Genomic DNA, 22517 nt, shown 5'->3' on the forward strand with positions numbered 1-22517 from the left:
GGGATCTTGGGCACGCACGCGCACGTGTCCGGCGTGAGTTTTAAGCCACGGGGTCCGGGACACGAACCGCGGTCGACTACGTGGGAGTCCAGCGACATAGCCATTACGCTAACCGCTGGTTCCCGACTTCTCTTGTTTTTATAGAATGTATTTTCACCCTTCTCTTTCTTTCCTAAGCTACCTGTAGCTTCTCTTATTTGACTTCAGGCTGCGTGCTCTGAGCCAGACAGACATATTACTGGCTAGGACACAGCCAGCCAGACATGTCACTTGGTAGAGCTACTTCTGCTGAGGCTCAGCTCTCCTGCCTCTACCTGTTGTTCAGGTGTGGACTAGGTGCTCTTCCTGGCATCAGTGAGAATGTATGGAAAACTTGCAAGATAGGCATGGTGTAATTACTTTTAACCCAGAATTGGGGAATTAGTTGGATATCATGGCCTTCCCCCTCCCCTGCTGAATTCTTCAGTGTGTATTTCTTAGTTAGACCATTAATAGGACCATTTTCTTGCAGCAACTTCAGAAGATTTGGTATGGGTACCTTCATCGACAATTCATATTCCAGTTTCTCATGTCAACACAGTAGTGTCCTTAATAGCATTTTTGCCCTCTCAGTTGTAGTTTCTTTTTCATCCAAGCATTGGATTTAGTTGTCTCTTTTATCTCCTTTATTCTGGAATAAATAAATTTATATTCTCTCTCTCTCTTTTTTTTTTTTTTTGTCTTATGACATTCCTATTTTTAAAGATTGCAGTCTTCTTTTCTCCTTTCGTTGGTTTTATAAGAAAGGTTCTCATCTTTGGTGTGTGTGACGTCTCTTCATGATCAGATTCAGGTATACTTTCTATCTATACTAGTACATAAACGGTGGCTGTATGTTTCTAAAGAATCATGTTATTTCCATTGCCCTTTGTTGGTGGTGTTAATTTTGATGACCCAGTTTTGGCATTGTCTTATTTTTCAACTGCATAGCCAACTTCTCCCACCACCAATAAGCAGTCTGTGAGAGGACCCTTTATCGCCCTGCAAATATCCTGTTCTTTGTCAGTGTTTTTCCCTAGATTTCATATCCTTGGATGGTTCTTGCAGGTTGGTAAGATTTGCCCAACTCTAGCACTTCTGTGTTTAACATTCACTTAGGACTAGACATTTTCTTATATTTCAGTGTGGATTTCTAAATTTCTTTTTTTAATGCTCATTACTATCTCTCAGTTATTTTTGTATGCCAGTTGTCTCCGATTAGCCAATGGGATTCCCTTCAAGCTGGTTCCTGTCTCTTTATTGCCAGTACCTCTCTCTCTCTCTCTCTCTCTCTTTCTCTTTAAATTCCTTCCTCTCTGGCAAAACAGTAAGCTCTGATCTTGTTTTGTATTTATTCTGTCTCAGCCTGTTTTCCTCCCGTGGGGAATGGTGTTAGAGACCGAGGTTCTGGTGCTAGGTGCACCCAGTGCCTCCAGCCTCTGTTTTTGATGCATTCTTTCTTGAAGGGGGAGATAGCTTACTTGATCTTCTGAAGTTTCTCTCAAATTTAAGTACCTCTTTTTAGAGAGCAATAGGATTTGGTGTTTTCCGAAAGACTAAGAATAGAGAACCTCTCAGTCTTTTGCATGCTGAGAGAGAGTGAATTCCTGTTTATGGACAAGCAGTCTAGGGCACTTTTTTCTTTTCTTCTCTCTCTCCCTTCTTTAATCTTTACAACTCTATAAAAAGAAGCTCTGTTATCCCTAATTAAACACTGAGTAACTGAAGCTCAGTAGGGCATGCATTTTTAACAGAGACATTCTGGCCCCTCTACTAAAATCAGAACTTGGCGGGGATTCTCTTCATGGCGAACAGAAATGGGGGCAGAAGGACAGTTTCCCCTGGCACGTAGGCTTTTATAATATGCCGCTTGCCCTCGAGTATCTGGGGATGGAGAGAGGAAAGAAGTGTATTTTGTTAAAAGTGAAAAATAGCCCAGAGAAACTCCAGTAGACAGCTAGCTTTCTAGCAAGAGAATAAAAACATTTAGCTTTCCATCTTAAAGTATCTCATTGGTCTCCTGGGAAATTTGGTCCTTCCTAATTGTTTTGAAAATGTTTGAAATATCAAAGCAGTCACCAACATTTCATCTTAAGCACTTTTGTTTCATGTTGTCAGTCTTTCATGCTGTGTGTGCTTGATCATAACTCAGGTTTTCCTCTGGATCTCTTACGCTGCGAAAGCCTTCTTGGTTTGGACCCCGCGACTTGCAGCCGAGTTCTGAACAAAAATTACACATTGCTTGTTTCCATGGCTCCACTCACCAATGAAATCCGGCCCGTCAGCAGCTGCACCCCTCAGGTGAGGACCCTCTTAGAGGATCTGCTGGGTAGAGCTGGGACGTCATTCTCCCTCTTAGTGACTTAAAGAAGTGGTTGAACAGTGTATGGTCTTAATTCTCAATGTGCAGAAAGCATTGACTCCGAAAGCAATTTTGTATTACACTGTTTGAGATGATATTATATTCAACCTGTGAAGTAAAATTGGTATGTTTTATTTATGTATCTATCACCTAGTGGCTTTTGCACATTATTTAAAAATTTTATTTGTGTATAGTATTTTAAAGAGAATGAAGATACTCTAAGAAGCCTGTATCATTTTGAGAGAGAAGAGAAATTTACTTAGGAATAATTGCGTTTTGGAAATGGGGCTGCGTTGCTAAATAAACTAAAAAGAAAAGTTCTTGAATGCTTACACTCCCGTTAACTCTAGAATTTATGTGTGAAAAGCACTTCTGGTCTTTTACTTTTTAAGAAGAAATCAGTTACATTTATATACTTAGCAAGAAATTCCTGGCCCGGCCCATTTTCAGAGTGGGATAAGAGTGCTATTCTTCAGTGCTGCCTCCTACCTGATTTCCTTCTTACACAGGGTTTGATGAATAGGAGAAAGGAAGGGATTCTTGTACAAAGTTGGCTTTGATTCCTGTGTGATTCCGGCTGCCTCGGAGAGCAACTGTCCACACGCCACATTTTCCTCTGTAGTCAATAGAAGACATAGAGCTGTATTTAACCAACCTGTTTTTACAAATCATTCTTTGTGGGCTCCCTTACTTTTATTGTTTTTTTAACACACCTCTAGGCTTAGTAGGAATTTGTGAACTATCTGAAAGAATGGTAAAATGGATGGAGCATAGGTAGTCCCATTTGTGAAAAGTCACATGGGGCTAATGATAATAATAGCAGTTTATGCTTTAAAATAGACCCTATTACATACCAGGTACAGTTTTAAGCCTTTTTGTATAGACTTGCAATATCATTATGAGGTAGATATTCTATTCTTATTTTATAGATTGAGTAAAAGTCACAGCTTAAGTAACCTTCATAAAATGATATGGCCCTAAGGATGACACCAAGACTTAGACCTAAGCAGTTTACTCCAGAATCTTAATTTCAATGATAAGATACGCTTCTTTGTCCCTTTTTCTTTCTTTTTCAAATTTAATTTTTAAAAAATTTGCTACAGGTGTGTGACCTTGCCAGAGAGAGACAGGGGCGAGAGAGAGAGAGAGAAAGAGGGAAAATGAGAAAGCATCCCCTGGGAGGATGGCCACACCGCCATCTCTTTTCCTCCATTCTTCTGTCAGGATGTTTGGTATGCATGCACACACACAGCTTGTTTTTAAAACCACCAGGTTGGGACTTGAACTGTGCTGTTGGCCATGTGGTATCCAGCTGCCTTAACCACCACTCTACCACCTGTCCCAAGATACACTTTCTTAATTTCACTATAAAATTGAACTAGTCTAATGGCAAATTTAAAACTTATTTTGGGGACCAGCAGATGGTGTGACGGTTACGTCACTGGGTTCCCCTACAATTGACCATGGTTTGGGTTGCAGACCCGGGGCTTAAACTCAGACTGGGCACAGGTGCGTGCATACCCAAAATCCCGAGAGGAGAATGGAAGAGAAGGGATTGCAGTGTGGGCATCCGTCCCGGGGGGTGATTTCTCACTTTCTGTCTCTCTGTCTCTCCAATGGGTCCATATGCCCTATAGCAACAATCTCTCTTTAAAAAAAAATGAAAAACTGATTTTTGTAAAGATAATGACAGTTGACATTTATATGAGGCATCTGCTATTTATAAGACAAGAGTTGGTAACTTTTGAAATTTGGTTTCTCTAGATAAGTATTATAACTTTTATCTTACTGTTTTTTGATTACAGCATATTGGACCAGCTATCCCAGAAGTCAGTTCTGTCTGGTTTAAACTGTATATTTACCATATAACTGGGCAAGGACCACCATCTCTTTTACTGTCCAAAGGTACAAGACTCCGAAAACTGCCAGATATATTCCAGGTATGTTCTAGAGGTTTTGTTTTTTAAATTATTTTTGAGGAAAATAGAAGTTGGTGAGCAGTATTACATAACTTTCTTAACTTTTTAAAAAGTTCTAAACATCATTTTATCTATCACTCATTTCTTTCCAATAGGGTTTTGATCGATTACTAATAACATCTTGGGGTCATGATCCTGGGGTAGTTCCTACGTCAAATGTGCTCACGATGTTGAATGACGCTTTAACACATTCTGCAGTTTTAATTCAGGTACAGTACCTCATTTGAAATAATTTTGTGTTTTTGTCGTAAAGATCATAATTCACCTGCCTCTCTACTGAGTTGCAGTCTGATGTCAGTAATCTGAAATTTGTAAAGTTGAAACGTTAGGAATTAGAGGTCTCAATTCCAGGCGTGGCCATTTTGCCTGGCAGTATGTGGGTGGTGGAAACAACATGGATTTTGAAGTTAGACTCAGGTTTGAATCCCAGCCTCACCTTCTGCTAGCTGTGTGGCCAGTGTTTTGTTTCAAAAATACTAGCTTTATTGAGGTACGATTCATCAATTTAAATGGTCCAATTCAGTGCTTTTTACTGTAGTCACAGGTATGTACAGTCATCAACACGCTTAATTTTAGAACATTTTTATGACCTCAGAAAGAGACCCTGTACCTTTTAATTATAACTTCCCCATTTTCTCCGCTGTTATCATTCCTCCCCACCCTCCTGAAGGACACTCATCTATTTGCTGTCGCCGTAGATTTGCCTACTCCGAGCATTTTCTGTACCTGTAATCACATAATACCTGATCTTTTGTGACTGACCTCTTATTTAGCATAATGTTTTCAAGGTCCATCGTGTTGTAGCATTTATCAGTATATTGTTTTTATGGCCAAATAATGGTCCATTGTATGACCAAGACCTCTTTGCCGTTGCTCTGTCCTGGTCGGCTGCTCACTGCTTTGAGCTTCGGTTTTCTCTGCCGTGCAGTGAGGAGTGTGACTGCCAAGGCCTGTTCTGCAGGCAGCACTCAGCAAGTCGGGCCTAGCAGGTGTTTGTTTTGTTGTTGCTACAGCGAAGTCAAAACGGCCAAGGCAGTAGGTGTTGCCTGTTATAGAGTGCTCCCCTAAGGAGTGTAGCATTTTCTATAAAAATAATGCCTCCTTTATTAAATTTTATGGGAAAAACTCACCTTGCTGCAATTTTAATTGTGGTACTAATTATTAATAAGATCTTGATTAAAACTGACTTTTTGCAACTATTTGGTGTAGGGTTATATTATAAACCTATTAGTGAAATAGAAGAGAGCCATTAGAAGTATACTCAAAATATTATGTGAACCGACTAAATGATTCCTCTTGGATATATCAGGCTTTCTTAAATTTGAGTAAATATAAGGGTCTCTTGTAAAAGAAAAAGTAGTATAGTTTCTCAGTCTTAACTTAAATTTTCCACTATAATGGTACTAAATATATGTAAACATAACATTTTTATGCTTTACTATTTTTACACAACTACAAATCCAATCCAAACTTAGGCATTAAATATAAGCAAAACTGTAAAACAAATGAAATTCAAAGGAACAGTGTTTATTGAATGTGATGGGTTAAATCAGTATAGTGATATTTTAATTTTTGAACTCAGTACATTCACATGATTCAGAAATAAAGCCTCTGTATTAAAAAGTATACAGAGAAAAGAATCCTCTGTAGCCAGCCCTGTCTGCCTAGTTCCCACTCTCCATCTCCCTTCCAAATTAACTATATTTTTTAGTTTCTGCTATATTCTTTTAGAATTTATTTTTGCGTATGCATATAGTTTTACATTTGTGTGTCCTGTGTTTTTTCCATTTAGCAATTGGGTAGCTTTCCATTTCAGTTCATATAAAGCTTTCTTTTTTTTTTTATGAGGCTGCATTGAAAATATGTACCATAGGGGCCAGCAGGTGGCATGGTAATTAAGATGCTGGACTCCCACATGGCTGACCACAGTTCCAGTCCCTGACCTGATAGCTTGCTTTCTCTCCTTTCCATCTGTCTGTGGTGAGCGCATGTGTCCTGTAGCAAGTTAAAATAATAATAATAATAATAATAAATAATTCTAAAAGAAAGAAAATATATACTATAATTTATTTCAGCCCACTCCTATTAGTAGACATTGTATGACTGTTTCCAGTTATATACAGTTACAATGTTGTAGTAAGTAACTATGAATATGTCTTATCAGTTCATGTTTTTGAGTTTTACATTCCTAGGGTTCTTTCATCACTTTCTGTCTCAGAACTACGGCTTGCACCACTTGACCTCATTCAGTCTTTACTTAGCTAACACCTGATTTGCCTATTTCTTTTTTTCCTTAATTGTCAGAGGGTACATGCACTTGCCAGAGAGAGAGAGAGGAGAGAACGGGGGGCACACCACAACCCTTTTTCCTCCATTTCTCCTTCCTGTCAAGAGTTTTAGGCACTCGTGCAGATGTACCTGCTTGTTTTTCAAGTTGCTGGAGCTGGGATTCTTGCCATGACCAGCCATGTGGGATCTGGCTCCCTTAACCACTGTGCATTGGGGCTGGTCCCAGCTCTTTTCATTAGCTTGTATGTTAGTGTACACATACGATTGTGATTGCTTGCTGTAGGAAAATAGAAAATTATCGAAAGCATTTTGATCGAGTACTACTGTGGAATGCACCATCACAGGGCACAGTCTTACTTATCATTCGAATGTCAGTTATTAGAAATGGAGAAATGTATACCTTTTGACTTCTGTCTCCTTATGTTTAGGGCCACGGTTTGCATGGGATAGGAGAGACTGTCCATATACCATTTCCATTTGATGAGACAGAACTACAAGGAGGTACCTTCTCTTAACTGAATCTGTTTGACCTGTTTATCGTTAATCTTGTAAGCAGTTTTGTGGAAAACACTGCAGGAAGTGAATTCTTAAAAGGTTTAAGTCCCATTAAAAGGCTCTTTCCATTCTACTACTACTAGGTTTTGCAAAAAGGTCCTTTTGTCATGTGCTTTTTCCAAAAAGAACTGGCATACTAAGTCCCATTTAGGAAAGAACACTGTTCTGCCTTGGAGATGAAGCGTATAGGAGAGATTGGGCTGGATGGAGAGCAGGTTTTCTGTATGTTTAGCCTTTCATTTTTCTTTTAGCATTTACTTACTTGATTATTGAGGGAGAAGACAAGTCTAAGGGAAGACTTCATGCTTAGAAAGTTTATTTTTTTTTCTCTTCCAGTGTTGCATACTATTTGGGGGGGGGACTTTTCAAAGTGTTCAAAATTTTCAGTGTCATTTTACAGATTAATCAATCTATGTGCACACAGTACATACATGTAGACTACTGCTAGAGCTTTTATGTTTTGAATTTTAACTATTAGCTTTTTAACATTTCTGGGCAATTTATAAGTGGATGCTTATGAACATTAGTAGACCATAGTTTATTGGGCTCTTGAATATGTTTCTTGTTTCAGCATGTGTTTGCTGTTGAATATTATTTTTGCAATTAGAAATGGGATATTTATGTGTGCACACAGGATTTGAGCTAAATTAAGTGCTATAATTAGAATCACAGTGGGGGGAGGGAGGAAGCCATGTTGCATATCTTGCTTTTAGAATTAGATGTAGGCTACATGTGATGAAAGACGCTCACAGAACTTCTGTAAAAACAAATTCATCTTCATTTTGCCTAATATATAAGATACCTTTTCTCTGTTGAATGTTAAACATTTATGTGTATTAAAAATGAAAAATACTAAAGCATTCCTTTTCTTGCTTTATGTAAAACTACAACATTGTTACCTATTTTTTCTAGTTCTTGGAGCCATATATTATTATATAGATTTTAGAGTGTGGTGAATGGTTCAAGTAATTTAATTATGTTAACTCATAGAAGAACTTCTGTTGCTAACCACTTTTTCCCCTCTTCCAAAATAGAGAAAAGGAAGAAAGATTTTACAAATATCTTTTTCCTTTCACATGACTGGTTAGACTCCAGAAGCCTTTGTTCAAAATTAAGATACTGGGGCCAGCAGGTGGCGTGGTGATTAAGGTTCTGTATTTCTACATGGCCAACCATAGTTCGAGTCCTGGACCTAGTGGCTTGCTTTTCTCTTTCTCTTTTTCTTTCTCTCTCACTGTTTCTCTCTGGTTGGGTGCATATTCCCTATCGCCAATTAAAAAATAATAATAATAAAATGAAGTAATTCTTTTTATTAAAGAGAGATTTTTTACTATATGGTGCATGTGGGCATCAGAGAGACAGAAACAAGGCAAGAAATCATCCCTTGGGGGAGATGGTCACGCTGTAGTCGCTTCTCTTCCATTCTTCTCTTGGTATTTTGGGTACGCACACACATGCATCTGGCATGAGTTTTAAGCTGCTGGGTCCAGGACTCAAACTGTGGTTGACTATGTGGAAGTCCAGCAATGTAACCATTATGCCATCTGCTGGTCTCTAAGTAATTATTTTTAAAAAAAGAAATTCTGCCTGTTGTGAATAAATATGTACAAAACTCAAAAGAGTTTCTCTTCCAAATAGCTCCTATTTGAAAGTACTTCTCTGTAACTAAACTTTGTGATTTAATCCTCTAATACTTTATAAATTCTAAGGAAAAATAATAGTTTGCCTGAAGATGTAGTATAATGACAGTAGGATCTTAACATTTATAAAATCTCAAGAATCATTAGTGGGTCTTTTGTCTTAGCTGTGTGAATTTTAAAAACGAGGTATCATTATATTTGCATGTAGAGCATCTTTCTCTTTCACAGGTTCATATATGTAGAGGAACCAGAGTTTATCTCTCAATAGTTTACTAGGCATATTATTTCAAGTACGTTATTAACTTTTAATAAGAATAACAGTTTCTTACATTAATATGTTTCCTGATAGAAGCCCACCAATTAAGTACTTGAGCCACAATAAGGAGCCTAAGTACTTTTCCACTATTGGCCCTATTTGCTTACTTAGCAGGAAATCTGTTTTGCTATGGCAGATGCCTTCCGAAGACTGTGAAGATGTTATATGGGCGCAGCATTCTTTTGCATCTACGTGTATTTTTTCATTGGAATCAACCTTGATAGATTAACGTGTAAAAGTAGTTTCAGAAATTGTTCAGTATAGAAAAGCATTTTTGGTGTTGTGTTATAAACTGCTCACTAGTAAGACATCATCTCTTTGTTCTTAGATTTCTCGCGTGCCAACATGGGCATTCATAAAGCGTTGCAGATATTGAGGAGCAAAGTCGACTTGCAGCACTTCTGTGGATATGTCACCATGTTGAACGCGTCCAGCCAGCTTGCACATCGAAAACTCAGTGATGCTTCTGATGAGAGAGGTTAGCCAACAGAGGCTTCTTTTGAATTAAGATCATTGGTTTTGAATTTAACACAGTCTTAATATATTAAAAAGAAAACACCAGAACTGTGTGAGGATGTTGGGTTATTCAATTCTTTTTTCTTTTTTTTGGAGAGGTTTTTGCTATAGGGTGCATGTGCTCGCCAGAAAGACAGAGACAGAGAGAGACAGAGAACAAGAAATCACCCCGCAGGGAGGATGGCCACGTCTCAGTCCCTTCTCCTCCATTCTCCTCTAGGGATCTTGGGCACGCACGCACACACACGCGCCTGGCGTGAGTTTAAGCCACCGGGTCCGGGGCTCGAACCATGGTTGACTACATGGGAATTCAGCGACATAACCCTTACGCTAACTGCTGGTCCCGGGTTATTCGATTCTTAATGCGTTTTTACTGAAGGATGAGAAAATAGACTGTAACATCATTGGGCAGATATCATTTGCTTCAGGTGCAGAAAATAATGCATAACCAAAGAAGTGGTGACCTAGGGTTGGAATACAGAATGGTTATTGGACCATAGCCTTTTACTGTCATGTCTGTTTAGAGGTATTAAATTTAGAGAGTCTTAAGAGTGATGGTTTCTTTGTAAAAATGTTTCCAAAATAGACTTAATAGTTTTTCTCTTTCAGCTTTTCTCTTTCAGTCAGAGCACCATTACTTCAGTTTCCTGGGGCTAAAACCTTATCTTTGTTTCATCCTTCTCTTATTCCTACTGTGTTGAGTTACTTTCCAAGTTCTGTGAATTGGGCTTTAGAATTGCTGCTCATATCCATTTCTTCTCTCTGTTTTCAGTTCTCTGTACTGCCATTGTGGTCTGACTCTTTATACCTTACACATATATTTTCACAGCCATTTCTTGCTCAACTTTCCCGGCCTCTCCTTTCTATCTCCTCCAGCCTATCCTGCATATTGACAACATCTGATTTTCCTTAACTGCCATTTGTTTCTTGTTAATTTAAAAAATCCACTTCCAAATCACCATCTTCTGCTTACTAATTGGTTCTGCTCTGGCATAATACCCATTTGTATGTGACTTGGTTGCCATGGTGCTAGTTCTGGCTCACTGACTCTTGGAGACCTTTCAATTCAAGTGCCTCTCGTTGACTGACTGTATTTCATGAGTCTCTTAGTTTGACATCCTGAGAAACTGTGATTGGTTACTAGCTATCCAAGGATTTGGATCCGCTACCTTTGAGTTAGGTAACTACTTGTCCATTTTTCCTTTGGCCAAAGGAGTTGAGTAGCCTTCAACAATTTGACTGCCAAATATTGCACAGGCGTTTTTCAGAGTAGAAGGCTATGTATGGTGTAGGGAGTCGTTTCAGAGTGTCTACTACAGCTGTCATTTTAAATGTTATTCATTCCACAAACATACATGGAATATCTGCTTGGGTGCCGGAATTAATTAAATTAATAACACCCAATTTTATTCCAAGGAGTAAAACCTTAGAAGGGGAGACCAACAAGTGAATGAGCAGACACTGAAGTGTTAAATGACTGTGACAGGGGTCTGCTTAAAGTGCTAATGCAGGACAGAAAAGGTGTCTCTCTGCCCACCTGAACTGCCTGAGAAGGCCTCTTAGAGAAGGTAAAATTTGAACTAAGTTTTGGAAAGTGAGGAGTTGGGTCAGCAGATGGTGAGGAAGTTAAAGCAGTTGGATCTCACATGGCTGACTGTATGGTTTGAATCCTGGACCTTGTGGCTTGAAAAATACACCAGGTGCATGTGCACATGTTCCCAAAATCCAAGGAGGAGAATGGAGGAGAAGGGATTGCGGTGTGACCATTCCCCTATGGGGTACTTTCTCTCTCTCTTTCTCTCTTTTTTTCTGTCATTGGCAAACACACATGCCATTTAGCAAGAAAAGGAAAGCAATTTAGGAGTTATCTTTACAAAAGATGATGGTTGATTTTTTTGGAGAGCAGAGCCTTTCAGGCAGTGGGAAACAGTGGCTCATCTTGGCCAAAACAAAGGATTTGTTGGACAGTAGTAGAAGGTAAGAGAAGACAAGTAGTAAAGTCTAGGAGATCTCCCCCACTCCCAGGCTTACTTGTTTCTTTTCATGAAGGGTTGAGGAGATGGAGGGAGGTGAGGAGCTGTTCTTGACAGGGTTGTGCCACTTGGAGAGTATCCCTCTAGCCAGTGAGAATCACAGGCATGTGTGTGTCCGTGTGTACCTCGCATGTTCACACTGACAGAGGGTTCAGATCTGGACCTCTCCTGGGTTTATACAGTGACACCTTCCCAACTATGCCATCCTGCGGGGCCAGGGAGATCTCGATGGATTTTATGTGCTGAAAAGTTAAAAAAAAAATAAAGAAAAAGTGGAACAATATAATCAGACTATATACTTCCATGGGGATAGAAATGACTTCGCTTTGCAAGCTAAATAACATGATTGAATGTGTAAAAGAACTTGAAATTTAAAAAAAAAAAAAATGACTTCAGTGATGAGCCTAGTGAAAGGCAAAACTGTGTTCCGCTTTTTCAGTTTTGATTTCTTTAGGCCAGGGTTTCTGAACCTCAGTACCTCTTGCAATTTGAACTAGATAATTCTTTATTGTGGGAGACTGTCCTGTGTCTGGTAGGCTGGTTAGCATTCAGAGGTATTGGCAGCATCTATTTTCATTCAGTGTAACCAGTGTCCCCAGACATTGCCTAATGTCCGTTACCTAATGTCCCTTAGGGGACAAAATTGCCTCCCTGGGTTACAACCCGTTTTACGTTTTACACGTAAGATTGTTTTTCATGATCTTCATTATTGCCTGCAGTTCTCTTTTCCATAGGACCAATTTATCAACAGTGTCTGCTGACTACTAGAATCCTAATGTTGTGCATGTCCTTTAATTTAAGGAGACCCTGATTTAGCTTCCAGCTCAGATGTAAATGGGAGTACAGAGTCATTCGAAATGGTCATTGAAGAAGCAAGCATTGATTTGGCGACAAAGCAAAATGCTGGTAAGGTGTTAAAAGTTCTTTGCAATTATATTAGACTAGTTTCTGAGGTTTAACTTTTCTGTGAAGTTACTTGCATATCATTTGTTCTTTTTATCCTTTTGTTTTTTTTTAAAAAAGAATGATTTATTTAATTTAATTTGCTTTTATTTATTTTTAAAACTTGACCAGAGAGAGAGAGAGAGAAAGGGAAAGTGAGAAAGCAAGCTGCCAGGTCCGGGACTCAAACCACATTTGGCCATGTGGGAGTCCAGCACCCCAAGCATCATTCCACCTGTCACCCCCTGTAGTAGACTTTTTATTAAGAGTTTTCTAAGAAATATTTTTACGTACTTAGAATGATGATTCAAATATTATAAAACTATGACCTGAGAATTGTGACTTGTATTTCATTATTCCTGTGGAAATATTTTGATTCGTTCTTGCAGAAGTCCTTAGTACCCTGTTTTGGACAAAAGAAACTTTGAACGTTAATGAATGTTCTATACCTTCTGCCCAGATAAGTACATTCTCAAAAAATGTACTGGCCTGTGTCAGAGGTTAACTGGCCCCCTTGGGGCGTCCCTTCCTTGCCGTGCCCATTGTTGTGGGTCTCTAGGAGGAGGACTTTGAACCTTAACTGTCAGTCAGGTGATATGTACAGATACGGATGCGACTCAGCAGTAAATTCATCCTTTTCAGGTGCCACCACAGAAGCAGATTGGGTTCCTCTTGAGCTGTGCTTTGGAATCCCACTGTTCAGTTCTGAATTAAATCGGAAGGTTTGTAGGAAAATTGCTACACATGGCCTTTGCAGAAAAGAGAGGTGGGAGTTTGTTTTCTTTGTCATCTTTTCTTGTTTTTTTTTCCCTAAGCTAAACTATCCAGCTTTATTAAAGATTGAAATACTTTTCATAAACAGTCATTGTATTTCAGGCAGGACACAGGAAGTCATTAACAGTATACAACAACTTTCAAACTCCCTTCTTCAATTTACTACCAGAATCAGAGAGCCACTATAAAACCGAATGAAGCCTTCATTTGGTGCTCTGAATAGGGAAAATTTAGAGTGAGGGGCGACATTTCACATTTAGCATGTCGTTTAGTAACTTTTCCCAAAAGTCAGCCTTGACTTTCGGGAAACGAAAATGGCAGAATTATCAGCCTGAAGATCCAACACTATAGAAAAGGAATGCTGCTCTTTGAAGGATGCCATCTTAATGTCATTGGGAAGTCCAGATTGCCTGACATACTGTAACCCATTTTATTGTGGTCAGATCCCAACAGGTCACTCACTGGTTTAAGGGAGTTAAATCTATGCTAACGTCAGAGAGAAGAGGACATAAAAATGAATTTCAGGTTTTCCACACCACAAGGCATCTGTGCCAAGGTGGTTGGTTATGTGTGTCAACATCTGGGAATCCCTCCTCTGGGGAGCTATGAGGAGGTCTCTCAAAACTAGAAGGGAAAGATGTTCAGATCAAGCCAACTTCAGAGACAGTCTATTAGAGACAAATGCCCCTTCCCCCCAAAACAATGAAGTGTTCTATGTACTAACAACATAGCTTAAAAAAAAAAAAAAAGATAGAGCTACTGTAAAACTTTAAAGATTGCTACTATAATTTTTTATCAATTCTCATAGCTGAAAAATAGCTCGTGTAGGTGGGTTGGTATGTATGAAAGCTGTCAGATCAATTGTCTTCCAGTATGACTGGGGCATTTGAGGTTTGTGTCACAGTTACCATCTCTCAGTGTCTACTTCTTTATTTAAAAAATTTTATTTTGTATTGATATTGATAACTCAAATGTCTTTTTAAAACAGTAACTTGGATGTTGGTTATTTACAGAGTGCTCTTTTTATGCACTAAAAGCACTGAAATTGTCTTTGAAAATGTTGTGTGTGATTAACAGGAGGTATACATATTGAGTCTCCCTTATCCCAAATGCTTGCGATAAGAAGGGTTTCAGGCTTTGAATTTTTTTTTTTCTGATTTTGGAGTATTTGCATGTACATACGAGATACCTTGGGGATGGGACCCAAGTCTTACTGCAAAATTCATTTATGTTTTATACACTTTATACAAATGAGATAGTTTTATGTAATGTTTTCTTACTGTAGCATTTTTTTTTTTTTTTGGAGAGGTTTCTTTTTGCCATAGGGTGCGTGTGCTCGCCAGACAGAGAGAGACAGAGAGACAGAAAGTGAGAAATCACCCCCCATGGGGGATGGCCACACCGCAATCCCTTCTCCTCCATTCTCCTCTCGGGATCTTGGGCACGCACTCACCCGGCGTGAGTCTTAAGCCACCGGGTCCGGGACTCGAACCGTGGTCGACTACATGGGAGTCCAGCGACCTAGCCGTTATGCTAACTGCTGGTCCCTTACTGCAGCATTTTGACTGTGACCCATCATATAAGGTCAGGTGTGGAATTTTCTACTTCTGTCATCATGTCAGTGCTGAAAAAGTTATAGATTTTGGATGCTCAATCTTTATATATATGTAAATGCATTTAAATTGCTAAAATTAAACTCTTGTGAGATACTAGTTCTTGTTATTTGTCTTATAATTTTCTCTCTGTTTTTCAGCCTTCAAAATCTCTTACATTCCAGTAGAAAACTCTCTCTGCAAGTTCTTAACTTTGTTCACTCATTCCAGGTAACAAAATCCAAAACTATCCAGTGGCATTTTTATAGTACTTGATTGTAAGCAGAACACTTTCATCGTTTTGAGTCTCCATAGCAGTGAGATATAAAATAAACATTAATTAATTTTTATAAATGACAACTCTAGGTTTCAAGAGGCTAATTGGTTTACATAGCTTGTCGGCCAGGCCTTCACAGACCAGAACTTGCATTTTTTGTTCAGTGCCAGAGCTTCATTCAGCAGAAGTGTGTGGAGCAGCTACCGTGGGCTGTGTACCGTGCCAGATGCTGCTCTTGGGTGTGGTCACGTCCCTTGACGTAGTTCTCCACTGCCAGGAAGGAGAACTTTTGTGTCCGTGAAAGCCTGTGCTCTGGAACTTTTGTCTCACCCCCAGGGGGAAAAGGTTATTCTAGAGTTACTTTATAGATAAACCTTTAGAATGGAACCTTTCTGTTCAGAATATTTTTTTCAGTATTACAAAATCAACATGTTGGATTTTTTTTTTTTAATTTAGTTTTGTTTTAGGGTGTGTATAGTCACCAGAGAGAGATGAGGAGAGGCAAAGAGAGGGAAAGTGAAAAATCATACCTCAAGGCAATGGCCACACTGGGATCCCTTCTCCATTCTCTTGGGATTTTGGGTGTGCGTGCACATGCGCCTGGTGTGATTTTTCAAGCCACGGGTCTGGGATTCAAACCATGCAGTCAGCTATGTGGGATCCAGTGCTTTAACTTCCATGCCACCTACTGGCCCAGAAAATTTTGGATTTGTATTTTTATTAATTCATTTAATGAACATTTGAGTAAACCCTCTGCCAAACCCTTTGCTGGGTGCTGGGGCGACAGTGGGTGATGTATAAGACATTAATGGAGCTTATAGTGTTGTATGAGACAACAGCTTGATAAACATTAAAATATGTAGGTAATTACAGATTTTAGCAATTGCTTTGCTGGAGCCAGACTATTATGGAACCAAACCTAACTTAAATAGGTGAGAGAATATACAAGCTGAACTGCAAAGGACAGGATAGAGGGATACTCCAACAGATACAAAGGCTCTGTGTCAAGAAGGTGCTTCGTGTACAAGGAAACAGAAGAGTCAGCCGGGCAGGGCCATAGCTTGGAGCACTTTCTGGAGCATATGAAAGAATTTGTATTTTATATTGAGTGCAGGAGGAACAGAAGCATTTAGATGGGAGAGACTTTATTTCCAATTGACTGTTTTAAAACATTCATTACTGTTTGGAGAACAGATTAGAAAGGGACAAGAGTGGAAGTTAAATCGGTTCTGAAGCTGTTGTAATAGCCTAAGTAAGCGATGGTGGTAGCAGAGTACTTTTTTTTTTTAACTTAAAAACATAAATTTTGCATATTTTTTCCCTAATGAAGACTCATTTATTACACGTATACACTATTGCACTAACAAATTATGAATATTGTAAAAATACACAAAAGTAGGTATTTTCATAATGGTTCCATATAGAGGAAGTCTAAACTTCAGTACTTATCCCACTTTGAAGATCAGTGGTCTTGACTTTGGTGAAACAATAAAGTAAACTCATTGGAATGTGTTTGAGATAGACTGAGAGCACTTGGCACATGTGAGGGAGAGGTTGGAGAAGTGGAGGGAGGGAAGAATCACGAGTGATGAGTTTGTCACAATATGGTAAGTGTGGAACGCGTGGGAAACCATGGAGAAGGAGATGTCAGAGGCGTTTGGGCCTGGAGGTCTGTGCTGAATGCATGATCTGAGTTGTTGTGCTTAGTGTTGTGGTTCGTTTAGAGGTTGTCCCCAGTGGTAACACTTGAGCCTGGCCCAGTCTTCTAAGAACTAACTTTTTCCTATCTATATTTTTTCAAAGCTCTAATTGCAGTCTGACTTGTGTGAGTGACTTTTCATATTCTAATTCCTGTCGTTGGTTACTTGGGGTTCACAGATAGATCTTTGCATCTCCTATAGTGCTTTGCATCCCATAAGCATTTCTCAGGAAGTCAAGGTCCATGTTTCTCACTAGGTACGTTACGGGACGTGGGAAAGTATTGATGACAGGGTCATTCTCTCTCCTTGGTCTTGCAGGAAGGTGCTTCAACACTGGATATTCACACGGAGCCCAGTTTTTCCAGTCTCCTTTCACAGTCATCCTGTGCCGACGTTGGAGTGCCACTTCCTGCCAAAAACTTGATATTCAAAGATGGCGTCTTATCAGAGTGGAGTGGACGGTCACCCTCCTCACTTCTTACTGCTAATCTCCATTTGCAATAATTTGGTCACACCATTTGTTGCTCACACTTTCTGCCTTTTTCTTTCTTAACGTTAGCTTTATAGTGTTAGCCACTAAAAATCAGCCTGCTGCTGCAGGGGATTCCTGCTTGACCGATATTAAAAGTTTGGGGAACATGTTCATGTTTTCTGAAGTTTTGCTCTTTATTGCACATCTCATTGCAACAAAGTGCTTTTTAGCAGCCAGCACTGCATTTTTTACCTTGAGACAATCTGCATTTCTTTTATAAAACTAAGAATATACTTTATAGGCTTTATAGTGACTGTTAGGTTTGTAAGCAGTCACTATGAATATTGCAGTGGTAATTTTATATGTTAGTTTATCGAACATAAATCTTGTTTAATTTTATATTTTGTTACCTACACTTTAGGGATCAAAGGGAGAGAAGGAACTCTTCCTCTGAAAAGGCTTCTTGGTACTTCACGTAGTGAATCTATGAAACAGTACACATCCAGTGTTGAGGAATGATATGGGGCATTAAATTCCTGTGGATGTCTGTAAATTATGTTTATCAGTTAAACATTGGTGAGGGAATGGATAAGTCAGCATAGTTATGTAGAACTTCACCTTGATTTATAAGGTCTTAAGTCAGACTGTGACTGTTCATTGACATCTCATGAGGAGCTTTGGAAAAACATTCTATTTTTAAACAACGTTTATATGTAAACTTCTGTTGTCACTCACTTTGGGGCTTTATATTTTCATAGAGTCTTTACAGAAAAATAGAATTTATTTTCCACTCTCGTAGCTGCGTTGCTGCACGTTTTTACCGTGATTTATTTTGTGTTTCATAGCGCTACCAATGAATTGTTATGGGAGTTGAATTTGTTGTTTTCAAACCAAGGATTGTGATTTTAGGTTAGGATTAAATTTTAGGAGCATTAAGGTTGTGTCTTCAAGTCAGAACACTTTAGTGATAAACCTGTTTTGAAGACATATTCTTAAGCAGTCTGGATCTTAAATTTATGTGAATAGTTTAGAGCAAATGAGAAAGAAAAATTGAATAATTACCAAGTGTTTCTTGAGTCATTGATTCTTTTAGTATCTCAAATGTTAACTAGAATAATTGGAATCACTTTTCTGACTTTTCAGGCTACCTTCCTTGGGAAATTTGTGCAGTGTTATAGGTTAGTTTAGCTGCTCTTATAGGGTAATGGTTTGCTAGTTTAAAACTGTAACCAAACTAACTGGTCAGACAATATATATCTAAAACACTTAAAGCACTAGAAAATTTGGGAATGTTATAACCTAAACATTTTTGCTGGTAATTTCTGTTATTTATAGAACTGATATTTGTGTATTTAATGTACTTCTGGAAATATATGCCTTTCTAAAACTGTTAACATGCATTCTATACCATGGCCCATAGAATGAAATATTGTGGACCAGGTTACCTGTGGCACAGTGAGTGCTGCGTCTGGGCTAAGTTGTAGTGAGTAACGTTTAATTTTCTACTTTGTCTTAGATAAGGTAGAAACCATGTGTATGTCATGTCTGTCTATAACAAGAAAAATATATACTAATACTAAAGTAATTTCTATGACTGTGAATCACTCATTTATTTTTCCAATAATTGATACTGTACATTCCTAGTGCTAGTAGGTATATATGTATGTGACTTTTATAGGTTTTTAACTGAAAGTTGTAAGTATTTCATTTGATCAGGGCTCTTTAATCTCACTTTGCTTTGTTTGAATTAACTGTAGTTATTTTATTTATTCCTGTATTGATAATAATAACAGGAGCCAACCATAATGACATGTATACTAATACAGAACTAAGCCTTTGGAGTTGTTGGCAGTGAACCCAGTTGGTGGTGGGTTGAAGGCTCTAACTATGGCAGTGGTTTGCTGCTTTACTTCTTTTGAGAGAGAATGGAAGAACATACAGAACCAGATAATGGCCAATTTTAGGGAAAGTACTGAGAAAACAAGAGGTCCACTCTGGTTTCTTGAGAGAGAAAAGAGCAATCGTCTGATTCCCAGCTGAAGCTCTCTTACACTCTTCTGGAGGGAGAGTCTGCCTTTTTAGAACTGTTAGCAAAATGTGAAACACTGATGTTTGTGCTTTGCTTGCTGATTTGGCCTTGTTTCTTTTTTACACTAACTCATGAAAAGCTGCATCTCTTAACTCTTACCAGTTGATCCAGTTCATCAAAAAGATAAATTTAAAATGTAGCTTTTGTTGTTTGCCAAAGAAAGTTCATGGAAATTTTTATCCTTTTTCTTTTGTTTTCTTTTTTTTTTGCAAATGTTGACAGTAATTTTATTTGGTTTCATGCCACTTCCCCTCCTTTTTTCCCCACATCTCCTAAATGTAGCTTAAACCATAGTGAACATTCTATAGAAACCAAGAGAACCAAGAGAAATAATAAATTTCAAAAAGGTCAGAATTTAGTATGGTACAATTTTACCTCTCAAATGAGTCTAAAGAAAATAAAACTGTATCATTAAAAAATATGATCATCTGATTTTCTTCCTTTTTTAAAAATATATAATCAGATGTTTTTGTATTTTGGGGGGATATTGGTTTCTTTTACTTGATGTTTTCAGTTTTCTCTGCCATTCATGTTTCTTTTTTATGTTCAGTGTTTCAAATACAATTTGTATTTAAAGATTTTAAAGTACCAAAACCGTCACTGAGTACAGTGGATTGTTTTCTGTTATGATGTTAATATCATACAATGAAATGTATAAAGTGTTGTCAATTTGATTATTGACACATGTAACATGTTTACAAATAAACTATGGTGTTGATCAAGTTACTGTGAATGTGTGTACAGTCTTCTGGAAGTTCTTTTTCCTCTTGTTTACTTATTCCTTTCTATGAGAGGGAGACATAGGAACCCTCGACAGGATCTTCCATGCTGCTTTCCAGACCCGCAGCCAACCAGGACTGGAGGTGCACCCTGTGTGTTCAGGTGGAGCTGGGTCACAGACCAGAGCCTTCCTGTGTGGCCTGTAGCCTTATGTGGCGTACCCCTCCTGCCTGTACTGCTGCAATTGGGCCTGAAGTTCATTTTTCAAAAATATTTATTATTATTATTACTTAAAAAAATTAATATAGGGCATATGCACTCGCCGGAGAGAAAAAGAGAGACTCCAGGTCCAGGACTCAAACCGTTGTCGGCCATGTGGGAGTCCAGCACCTTAACCACCGTGCCTCCTGCTGGGCCCTGAAGTTCGTTTCTTATTTTTGAATACAGTAATGCTTTCAGTGCTGTAGGTTTTCTATACTTTCTTTTTTATATAAAGAACTTGGAACTTCAGATTCACAGAAGGGTCATGAGTTGGTCTAGCCCAGAGCTGTGCCTTGTACCCTACACTGAGCTTCCTGATACAGTAGTCCCCCCTCCTGTGGCTGCACTTTTCGCAGCTTCAGTTACCCACCGTCTTGGCCACTGTGAAATACTTGAGTCTGGTACAGTAAGGCAGTCTGAGAGAGAACACAGTCACGTAACTTTTAGTATAGTATGCTGTTAAAATTGTCCAATTTTATTCTTGGTTATTGCTGTTAATCTCTTACAGTACCCAGTTGGTGATTAAACTCTATCGTAGCCCTATGTGTATAGGAAAAACCCAGCTTATACGTGTTCGGTACTGTCCGCAGTGTCAGGTGTCTGCCGAGTCTTGGGCCACATCCCCCATGTGTAAGGGGTATGTCATGCTTACGTAAACTATGGCTGGTCTGTCAAAACTCGGAAATGAACACCGGTACAATGCTGTTTCTAAACTGCATACTTGGCTTTCACCAGCTCCTCCTCTGTAGTGTCCTCCTGTTCCAGGATCTAGACCAGGATACCACGCTGCATTTATTTAGTCGTTAATGCCTGCTTCATCTCCAACGCGTGAAGGTCTGTCTGTCAGGACCTTGGCACTGTGAAGAGTACTGCTCAGTTATTTTGCAGAAAGTCCCTCAATGTGGGTTAATCTAACATTTTCCATGACTAGATTGATGCTGTGCTTTATCAGAAAGGCTACCATGAGGTGAGGGGGATGTGGCAGGTGGCGTGGTGATTAAGGGCACTGGACTCCCATATGGCCAACTGTGGATCGAGTCCCGGACCTGGTGGCTTGCTTTCCCACTTTCTCTCCCTGTCTCTCTTTCTCACTCTGTCCCTTTCTGATCAAATTAAAATAAATGCATAAATTGAAAAAAAAGTTTAATAAAGTAATCCTTTAAAAAATATTTTTAAAAAAGTAAAGGCTACCACAGGGACTACGCACCTTTCTCATCAGCGTACCACACGGGTACGTGATGTCAGTTTGTGTCACGTGTCAGGGTGGTGCTCCTTCATTGGTTAAGAGAGTATTGGCTACATTTTTCCACTGCAAGACAACATTTCACCCTTTTTATACTTCCTTTGGCAGCAAGTTAAAAAGTAAAGCCCACACTCAAGCGGAGGGAAATTTAGCTCCAGGCCTTGGAAGGGGAGGAATCAACATATTGATTCTCCCATTTTCGTAATTATTAGCCACTTACTTCTATTACTGTGGCCCCACGGGTATGTATCTGATCCCTTGGGTTAAAATCCAATGCTGTGGGCTGGCCCCGTTACCTAGTGGTTAAAGGAGCCAGGTCCCACGTGGCTGACAAGTTTGAAAAACACAATGAACACGTGTGCATACCCCAAATCCCTATGGAGTGGAAAAATAGAGGAGAAGGGATTGCACCTCACCAAGGGGTGCCTTCTCCCTCTGGCATTAAAAAAAAAAAATTAAAAATCCAATGCTGTTACTTCATTGTACAAATTATTCAGCTTTAGCCATTGGAAACAGGTTGAAATCTTTTTTTTTTTTTGGAGAGGTTTTCGCTAAAGGGCGCATGCGCTTGCCAGACAGAGAGAGACAGAGAGACAGAAAGCAAGAAATCACCCCCCAGGGGGGATGGCCATGCTGAAATCCCTTCTCCATTCTCCTCTCGGGATCTTGGGCACGCACACACACGTGCCTGGCGTGTGTTTTAAGCTACCGGATCCCGGACGTGAACCGCGATCGACTA

The 22517-nt window shown here is 39.1% G+C and overlaps 1 protein-coding gene across 1 annotated transcript in view; it reads left to right on the plus strand.

Annotated features, from left to right (window-relative positions):
• Positions 1-20280, plus strand: part of FAM91A1 (family with sequence similarity 91 member A1) — a 52161-nt gene extending 31881 nt beyond the window's left edge. The window contains exons 16-24 of the mRNA XM_006157539.3: positions 2171-2319; positions 4186-4320; positions 4455-4568; positions 7077-7149; positions 9488-9637; positions 12510-12614; positions 13293-13416; positions 15178-15247; positions 17312-20280. Of these exons, the coding sequence (XP_006157601.1) occupies positions 2171-2319; positions 4186-4320; positions 4455-4568; positions 7077-7149; positions 9488-9637; positions 12510-12614; positions 13293-13416; positions 15178-15247; positions 17312-17497 (1106 nt within the window). The 3' untranslated portion in view covers positions 17498-20280. The remainder of the gene's footprint in view (positions 1-2170; positions 2320-4185; positions 4321-4454; positions 4569-7076; positions 7150-9487; positions 9638-12509; positions 12615-13292; positions 13417-15177; positions 15248-17311) is intronic.
• Positions 20281-22517: the final 2237 nt, after the last annotated feature.

Source organism: Tupaia chinensis, unplaced genomic scaffold (assembly GCF_000334495.1).
Source record: "Tupaia chinensis unplaced genomic scaffold, TupChi_1.0 Scaffold000545_1, whole genome shotgun sequence".
NCBI lineage: Eukaryota > Metazoa > Chordata > Mammalia > Scandentia > Tupaiidae > Tupaia > Tupaia belangeri.